Raw genomic sequence first — 9588 nt, 5'->3', positions numbered from 1 at the left:
CTCCTCTGGTTCTAGACGTTTCTGACATCAACAACATGCAGCTGTAGAAGAGAAGACCCCTTATACCACGTCCCAAAGGCTGCACTCGAGGTCCAGCTGAGCACAACTGTGTGTGTGTGTGTGTGTGTGTATAGAGTAGAGCTGGACGATAGGGCCAACATTTACATAACAATATGTTTCTTAATCTGACGATATGATATAATTCTGATATTGATATCAACAATATAAAAAGCCACAGAAAAACTGTTAAGACCAAATGAGATGACATCACCGTCAAACGTCACCGTTCGTGGCTTTGTCAATATTAATATTTTTAAACTAAATTTTAAAATTAACTACAAAGAACTGACAGCAGCGCCCCCTAATGATTGTCAGTGAGTGACAGATGCTGTAAATAATGTACAGGGGGTGGTGCATTTATATGGATACACCTTAATAGAATGGGAATGGTTGGTGATATTAACTTCCTGTTTGTGGCACATTAGTATATGGGAGGGGAGGGGGGGACTTTTCAAGATGGGTGGTGACCATGGCGGCCATTTTGGATCCAACTTTTGTTTTTTCAATGGTAAGAGAGTCATGTGACACATCAAACTTATTGGGAATTTCACAAGAAATGAATGAATTATTGTCCAGCCCTAACTACCCACAATCCCCTTACTGTAGCTCAACTGAGGCCTGTTACTGAGGACCAATCAGAATGGAGTAAATTGTGTGTTACAACCATTTGACCAGCACGGCAGCGGAGGAGGTGTGTTTAGATGTGAATATGTATTTTTACCTTAAAAATAACAGCTCCAAAATCATTGCGATGCTCCATTGTAACAAGAGCATAGAGCCTCTGCTACAGCTCAGACTCAGCACTGCAGAAGCTGCACTATGTACCTTCTGCAGAAGGATAGGAAACCCCCATTGCCACGCACAGCGCCACTGACCCTGGAAGAGTGATCTCCTAGTGATGGGGCCAATGCTCAGACCCCTGAGCACTCAGGAGTCCCAGTGGAGTCCCATTTTAAATCTCCACTTAAAGCTGGGACGCCTTAGAGTTACCGTGGCCTGCGGGACCCTGAGAGAGACATTCTGGGACACTGTCCACTCTGCTTCACTATAGGACACTCTCTTATCTCAGCTGAACTATGTGTTTACGCACCTACATTCACCAGGATACACTCCGCAGACATTCACTACGCAGGAAACTGTGGAAATCTCATATCCGTATTATTGATCAGTGTTTACATGGTGGTGTTCAAATGTGTTGAAAAGTTAAACTAAAATCTGTTCACACTGAGAACATTAGCAGCACTACTCCTTTAAATAAAAACAGACCTAAACTCACTCTACACTCTGCAGTTTTACCTTTGAGCCTTATGTAAAGCTGTGAAAATCATGAGATTAAGAGAGTGGTGTTTGTTCTGTTTGATGTTTAGCAGATAATGAATGGCCATAAATGATTAAACCTCAGTTTTGTTGTTTTTATGAAAAAGCACTGTCTGCACAGAACACACTGAGGCCCCTTTTTAAGAGGCGTGTTTAAGCGAACAGCTCCTAGAGCACGAGAGGGGACGCATTTAAATGTAAACCATTTAAAGAGGAATTGATGAGCAGCAGAATATTAGACTGAAACAATCTGAAAAGATAACGGGAGAAAAGAGTCTCAGAAATTAATTTAACATTTTAAAGAAAGGGGGAAAACATCACTCACATATATTTACAGCAGCACTAGGTTGTTATGGGGAAGAGAGTTTGGAATTATGTCTAGAATAATACTTGTGTGCATGAGACATATTGTTTGTTGTTAAGAATGACAAACTGATTAAGCCATGTGTTTACAGCAGTGTCAGTGCCGTTAGCCTGTAGTTAACTTCCTCTTAACCGAGGCTCCAGGCGCTCGGGAGCTCTGCCACTGTGCTGTGTTCCCACTGCGTCTGGGAGACTGTTGGTAACTTTGTTTTACTCTGTACGTGAGTAACGCGGTGGTAGTTGGAATGGAGACTCAAAAGTGTCCGTAGGTGTGAGTGAATGTCGCCCTGTGAAGGATTGGCGCCCCCTCCAGGGTGTGTTCCCGCCCTGCGGGATTCCAGGTTGGCTCCAGCCCTGAACCGGATAAGTGTTACAGACAATTAATTTATTAATACTAGTCGTTAGGAACCGTACCGTGATTTACCATGAACCCTGTGACTGATCCATGTCTAATATTTATCAATCAAACATTATCCCTCTGTCATTATTCAATATTCTGATGTTCACCAGGATTACACCTACTTGCATTAACAGAGGATGACAATTTCCATGTTATACCCATCTTAAAAATCCTGACTGGACCCTACAGGCCTTTCCCTTTCTCTCCTCACCTCACGGTTTTATTTTCAGAGTGGGCTTGAGGACTGACAGAATCCCTAATAACGAAGAGACAAGTCCACACATCCCCACCACACCTGGGTTTGTCTGATATATCCCCAGCTTGTCGAGGGGAATGAAAAGATCACACACGTTCCTGAGCGTGTCGAGAGCGACAGCTGGGTGATTCCTGAGGCTCTCGATGAACAGAAACAGGAACGCGTCGAGCTGGGGAATAACGACAGAAGCCACGTCGGGACTGTCGCTGAGGTGCTGCCTGACTTTCTGCTGAAACTCCTTTTCCCGAGACCTCTGCACCATGAGCTGGGCGATCACGTAAACATCCCTGGCCAGACTCATCGCTAGAGAAACAAAATAATACCGGTAAGCGTTCAGGTTCCAGCGGTCCTTGTCGATCCCTTGGATGAGGCCGACACTCCTGGCCCAGAGAACGTTGTCACAGATGAAATAAAGGGCACGGCTGACATTGGCCGCGGTGAGGCACAGGCGCAGCACGGGGTCGGACAGGTACAGAGTTCTCTTTGCAGCGTCCACGGAGGTAACGGTGTTTCCAAGCCTGAAAACTGAACAGAGGAAGAACAGCGTTGGCTTTTTCTCTCAGGGCAGATGACTTCCCAGTAAACAAGGATCGTCCCTGGACGTTCAAAATAGGTCTAAAAGTAGTCTGTCCGTCAAGGACATATTTTAAACGTCAATGGACGTCCAAAATCCATCTTAATGAGTTAGTTAAGTGGTGACCAATCGATAACGTCAGTGGACGTCCAAAACGCGTTTTATACAAGTAATTTATTTCGGGACCAATTAATAACGTCAATGGACGTCCAAAATACGTCTAATAGTCGTCTTTTCAATGTCTGTGTTTGGACGTCTTTTCAACTTTCATTTTCAACCGTAAGAGAACGTTGATTAGACGGCAGTCATTGCGTTATTTCAACGTTGAATCAACGGCTAATTGTTTACTGGGTTAACTCTTCTGTTTCCGATTCTGAGAACTAACGAGTGAATTAGTGAAACCACGAGTGAATGAGTGAGTGTGTATGTTAATGAGTGAGTGAGTTGAATGCCAGTTCCGTGTCACATCACATGACCAAGGAGGTTTTTTATTCACATTTTCTTAACCTTTCAACTATTTTATTTGTTCAGTCTTTGTAAGTAATTTCCTCATTTTGCTTTAATTTTTTTCCATCTGTGTACAGTGTAATATATGTTCCTACAGTTCCTCACATCATCCTCTCATTTCATATAATTGTATTTCATATAGATTCTTTTCAATCTAGAGAAAGCAAAAGGCACAGGTTACATACTGTTTCCTCAAAGTAGGTTTTCAGGAGGAAGAGAAGGGGGTTCAGTTTCTAACACCCCTCTCTCTGAAGAGCTGGACACTTACGCTTCCGTCCAGAGCTCATATTCGACTCCAGACTCTTCAGCTTCAGCAGCAGAGCTTTCCTTTGGGGGTTGTTCCGGAGCAGGTACTTTATTAAAGTGCAGGTGTACTGTGTGGCCCTGAGCACAGAGTAAAGTAAGTTCCACAGTCAGTAACACAACATACATAACAAGCACGTATACGTAGCTTCTTGTTCAGAACAATGATGGTAAACCAAAGGGAGTGTTTCAAATTGCACACTGGCTGCACACGCTTAATAGATTTAACAAGAATTGAATGAATTACAGGGCGGCACGGTGGCGCAGCAGGTAGGTGTCGCAGTCACACAGCTCCAGGGTCCTGGAGGTTGTGGGTTCAATTCCTGCTCCGGGTGACTGTCTGTGAGGAGTTTGGTGTGTTCTCCCTGTGTCTGCTTGGGTTTCCTCCGGGTGACTGTCTGTGAGGAGTGTGGTGTGTTCTCCCTGTGTCCGCGTGGGTTTCCTCCGGGTGCTCCGGTTTCCTCCCACAGTCCAAAAACACACGTTGGTAGGTGGATTGGTGACTCAAAAGTGTCCGTAGGTGTGAGTGAATGTGTATGTGAGTGTGTGTGTGTTGCACTGTGAAGGACTGGCGCCCCCTCCAGTGTGTATTCCCGCCTTGCGCCCAATGATTCCAGGTAGGCTCTGGATCCACCGCAACCCTGAATTTGATAAGGGTTACAGACAATGAATGAATGATTGAACTACTCTGACAATGTGAATATGAGAAATAAGGTAAAAGTCTAATTTAAAAACATTGATTCATCTACTGCAACTTTTTTCCTTGTCAGTTATTTTTAATTTAGGGTGAGAACCACTTACGAAAGCAAAGTAATAACTTAAGCAGGGGGATTACTGGTGTAGGAGCAACTAATAAGGGGTGGGAACAACTTTGTAAACCAGGAACAGGGGGAAACTCACATTTGTGCCATCTTTCAAACTTCAGCGTTGTTCCAACACATTAAATAACTCGTTCCCACGTTTACATTCATTTTGAGGTTGTTACTAACTTAAATATGGCAACAAACACCCAGTGTAAAGTAGGCAGGCGTGCTCTGACTCACCTGAACACACGGTCCCTGCCTTGGCTCTGGTTGGTGAATTTGATGAAGGACTCCATTGCGGTGGAGTTTATCTGAAGTTAAGAGTATGTTTACTGCGCCAGTGCGGCAAATACAAACAAAAACCAAGGCTAAACCGGCCGTGTGTGGAGCTATAAAGCCGAGGTGAGAAGCTGTAGGTGGTGAAACATGCTACTCCTTCGCCTGCTGGTGAAATCTGGTTAAAGTTCATGTAACACGCCGAGAAACCCAGGGGCAAACTGCAACAGGTTCGCCCTGAGTTCGTCAATAAAGATTACACAGATAACAGAGTTCCCCTAGAAAGATTAAACCTCAACGACTCCACAATAAATATAACATGTCTCTTTATTTAGACTCGTTTACAACTACAAAATAGTCAAACCTTACCCTACAGACTAATGGGCTTTGGTCATGTCTCAAACGGGCTCCATACTCCCTTTGTAGTGCCCTACGTAGGTCATGAAAATGACCGTTTTATACCAATATCTTGCGTCAAATCAAGTGTTTCAAAGAAAACTGCGTATTATCTGAAATCCAAGACTGCGCAGAGTCTAGTGAGATATTCTGAGTGAATGTGCCATAGTTTAATCCTTAATGTTCACTACAAAGGGAGTAGAGAGCGATTTCATAGTCGGATTTTTCTTTTGGTTTTCGCTGAATGTTTCTTTCGTACACATTTAATTTACATATTAACTGCGCTTTTAATCAGCAGGGAATTTGTGTTTACACTAAATAAAATAAAATTATACAAACAGACAGGGATATAATATTTGTTTTTATTTTTATTTCACTGGGTTTCTGTTCCTGGACGGACGTTTAAAGGCGACAGGATCCGATGTTGCTATGGCAACCTATAGTCGGCTCACACAACTACGGAACCCCGCTGGTGACATCTCAGCGTGACTTTCACCGACCAGCCATAACATTAAAACCACCTCTTTATTTCTACACTCATTTTCCATTCTCATAGCTACACTGACCACTCAGGAGCACTTTGTAGTTCTACAATTGCAGACTGTAGTCCATACGTTGCTCTGCATACTTTATATCTCCTCATTTCCCCCTGTTCTTCAGCGCTCAGGACCCCCACAGAGCAGGTGTGATGTGGTGGTGGATCATTCTCAGCGCTGCAGTGACACTGACGTGGTGGTGGTGTGTTAGTGTGTGTTGTGCTGGTGTAGAGTGGATCAGACACAGCAGTGCTGCTGGAGTTTTTAAACCCTGTGTCCACTCTCTGTCCACTCTGTGAGACACTCCTCCCTCGTTGGTCCACCTTGTAGATGTAGAGTCAGAGACAGTAGCTCATAAGTTGAAGTTGTGTTGTTTGTACTCTAGTCCTTCATCAGTGGAGGTACCCTCAGTGTCACTTCTGCTATGAATAGTCCACCAACCAAAAAATATCCTCCACCAAAATAATGTGGGGGTCTTGACCTTTGAAGAACACACGTATCCAGTCACTCACACCCGTGAACAATTTCTGACCGATACGCCACCTACCAGCATGTGTGTTTGCACCGTGGGAGGACAACACACTACACTCTTCAGACTGTTACTAGAGGAGAGGATCCCACCCAGGACCCCGAGACCCTGCAGCTTTGTGGCAGACACCATTTGCAGCCCCACCATTTGTCACTGTTTGTGAACTGACAGAACTATTCATTCATTCATTTTTGTCTGTAATCGCTTTTCCATTTAAGGGTCGTGGTGGGTCCAGAGCCTACCCAGAATCACTGCACTCAAGGTGGGAACACACTCTGGAGGGGGCGCCAGTCCTGCACAGGGCGACACACACTCACACTTTATTCACACTTATGCACAGCAATCCACCTACCAACGTGTGTTTTTGGACCGTGGGAGGAGACCGGAGCACCCGGGAGAAACTGACAGAATAAATTCCAGTGATGTTGCACCATGTACTTCCACTTTTGTTTCTGCAGAGGGCAGTATTGCCTCAGCATAGAGATATACAAAGCAGCATAAATTCATTAAGAATGTTTTTTCAGAAGTGCATGGGATCTGAGTAGTGCCCATATGTTTACAAAGCACTTGGAATCACTTCAGAAGGTGATTTAAAAACACACTCATTTCTGATAATGATTCTTCCCAGTAAACAAGGAACGTCCCTGGACGTTCAAAATAGGTCTAAAAGTAGTCTGTCCGTCAAGGACATATTTTAAACGTCAATGGACGTCCAAAATCCATCATAATAAGTTAGTTAAGTGGTGACCAATCGATAACATCAGTGGACGTCCAAAATGCGTTTTATATGAGTAATTTATTTCGGGAACAATTAATAACGTCAATGGACGTCCAAAATACGTCTAATAGTCGTCTTTTCAATGTCTGTGTTTGGACGTCTTTTCAACTTTCATTTTCAACCGTAAGAGAACGTTGATTAGACGGCAGTCATTACGTTATTTCAACGTTGAATCAACGGCTAATTGTTTACTGGGTAATCTTTGGAGTTTCTACAACATAATGTCCAAATTCTGTAAAAAGTTCCAGAACTAATCACCAGCATCGGACATCACTAATGTGGCTGAATGCCATCAAATCTTCACCTCAGTAATCATCATCTAGGCAAGGACGTTTATTTACAGAGCACGTTTTGTACAAAAGTTCTTCACAGAAACAGTACAGGGAAATTAGAGCAGTAAAAACAACAAGACACTAAGGCAACTCCAGTTAACTGTGGTCATACAAAAGCTTTGTCTCATCACAAAAATCCAGTTTATTTGTTCAGCCTTTTTACTGACGTCACAAAGCAGCTTCACAGATTCCAGTAAAGACACAGTTTTAATATGAAATGTAAAAATATAAAGAATGTAAACCCCCAGGAGAGTGAGGCCAGGGGCGACAGCGACATAGAGGAACTCCCTCAGAGCTGAGGAAGAAACCTTGGGGAGGAACCAAGGCTCACAGGGGACCTACCCTCCTCTGGTCAATCTACTGGTAATAGTTAGGAGTCCATGAAAACTTCAGTGTAGGGGCAGCTCCAAGGCAATTATTGGTGGCTGGAGCGTGGGCAGTTGGTCTGAAGCGTGGAGCAGGAGCTCGACAGTCATCCATCAGTGTCCAGACGGACAGGTGGGGGCCATTTACTCTGAAAAAGGTAAAGGGATGGAATTAGTTTTAATTTTTAGTTTTAGTTTTAATCACTTTACACATGAGAAAATACAAAGGACAGGTTCCGGAGACAAGAAATACATAAAAAAATGTGCTTAATGAATTAATGAATATGATTAAAAATGACTCAAACTAAGAAACAAATATAATAGGAACATTTCACAGAAACGTTTTTGCATTGTTACACTTTCATAAGAAACATCATTTGAAACTGAAGGAAATAAAATTACTAAAAAAAAAAAAGATTATAGAGATATAGGAGGCTAATAAAAATGATTGGGAAAAACTGCAATTTACCATCGAGTATAATGCCCTCCAATCATAGTAGAATGGTTACTGTGGCAACAAGGACCCAAGTCTCTAATAAGACCCTGGATTCAAGAAGAAATGTGGCGTAAGTAGTACACAATGCTTTGGCCGTATCGTGTGAACGGGGTGATGGGCGTATGGCTGCATCTCTGTCTCAGTAAAATAGATGGCCAAGGTCAGAAATACCTCCACCAAAAAAATAACAACACGTCCAGGCCAACAGCATGGTCCAGACGTCCAGTCACAGTGTCCAGACGTGCTGTAGCAGAATGTGTCCCGCATACACTGCATTATAAGTGTCTCATTATTTCTACTTCCAGGATCCTAGTCAGCACCTAAATTCAAATTCACTGTGTCACTGTGGCTGGCAGATAACACACACACACACACCTGTGGACAGTTTTACACTCTCATTCCATCTACCAGCTTGTGTGAGTGGGAGGAAAAAGGAGCACCTGGAGGAAACCCACGCAGACACAGAGAGAACACACCTCACAGACAGTCACCCGGACGAAACTCATGCAGACACAGAGAGAACACACCACACTCCTCACAGACAGTCACCCGGAGGAAACCCAGGCAGACACAGGGAGAACACACCACACTCCTTACAGACAGTCACCCGGAGGAAACCCACGCAGACACAGGGAGAACACACCACACTCCTCACAGACAGTCACCCGGAGGAAACCCACGCAGACACAGGGAGAACACACCACACTCCTCACAGACAGTGACCTGAGGAGAGGATCCCACTCAGGACCCGAGCCCCTGCAGCTGTGGGACAGAACCACCTAACTCCAACTTAAGAAGTTTGAATAGATTATAACTCCTTTATATCAGCAGCACGTAGTGCACAGCAGGGCGTCCAGGAAAATCACAGAAAGAGAGAAGGATTTATTCAAATACCCTCCTTTCTTCATAGTTAACCCCAGTGTAAAGACACTGCAGTCAAAAGGAGACAATGTCCCGTCACAAAGAGAGCTTTAATGTTTGCAGCCGTGGAAGGATCATTTTCCCTTTAGACTCAGTCTGACAGACCCTCGGATTACAGCTCTTTAATTGCAGGCATTTAACACAGCTTTAAGATAATTCCTAGATCATGAAGACAGTGATTAACTGTGCTGCACGAAGCCCTCTTAACTGCACACTGTTCACAGACACAAGAGGTAGATATGTACAGAGAAACAATATCGTCACTGTCCAGTAAAAAACATGCATCTCCAAAATGACAGGAGAAGAAAAAAACCCTTAATTTTCAGTGGAAGTTGATGTAAAACTATTTAATTCAGAGTAATTTTGGAGCATTTCT

General features: G+C 43.7%; 1 protein-coding gene across 1 annotated transcript; it reads right to left on the bottom strand.

The window, feature by feature from the left end:
- Positions 1–1273: 1273 nt before the first annotated feature.
- On the bottom strand, positions 1274–5222 carry pex11a (peroxisomal biogenesis factor 11 alpha). The gene is made up of 3 exons (XM_066684303.1): positions 4824–5222; positions 3746–3861; positions 1274–2921 (listed from the first exon to the last, which is right to left on the bottom strand). Exons 1-3 carry the CDS (start codon positions 4877–4879, stop codon positions 2353–2355), a joined length of 741 nt encoding a protein of 246 aa, XP_066540400.1. The 5' UTR covers positions 4880–5222; the 3' UTR covers positions 1274–2352.
- Positions 5223–9588: the final 4366 nt, after the last annotated feature.

Source organism: Hoplias malabaricus, chromosome 11, assembly GCF_029633855.1.
Source record: "Hoplias malabaricus isolate fHopMal1 chromosome 11, fHopMal1.hap1, whole genome shotgun sequence".
Lineage (NCBI taxonomy): Eukaryota > Metazoa > Chordata > Actinopteri > Characiformes > Erythrinidae > Hoplias > Hoplias malabaricus.
This window is presented reverse-complemented; position numbering and strand designations above follow the sequence as displayed.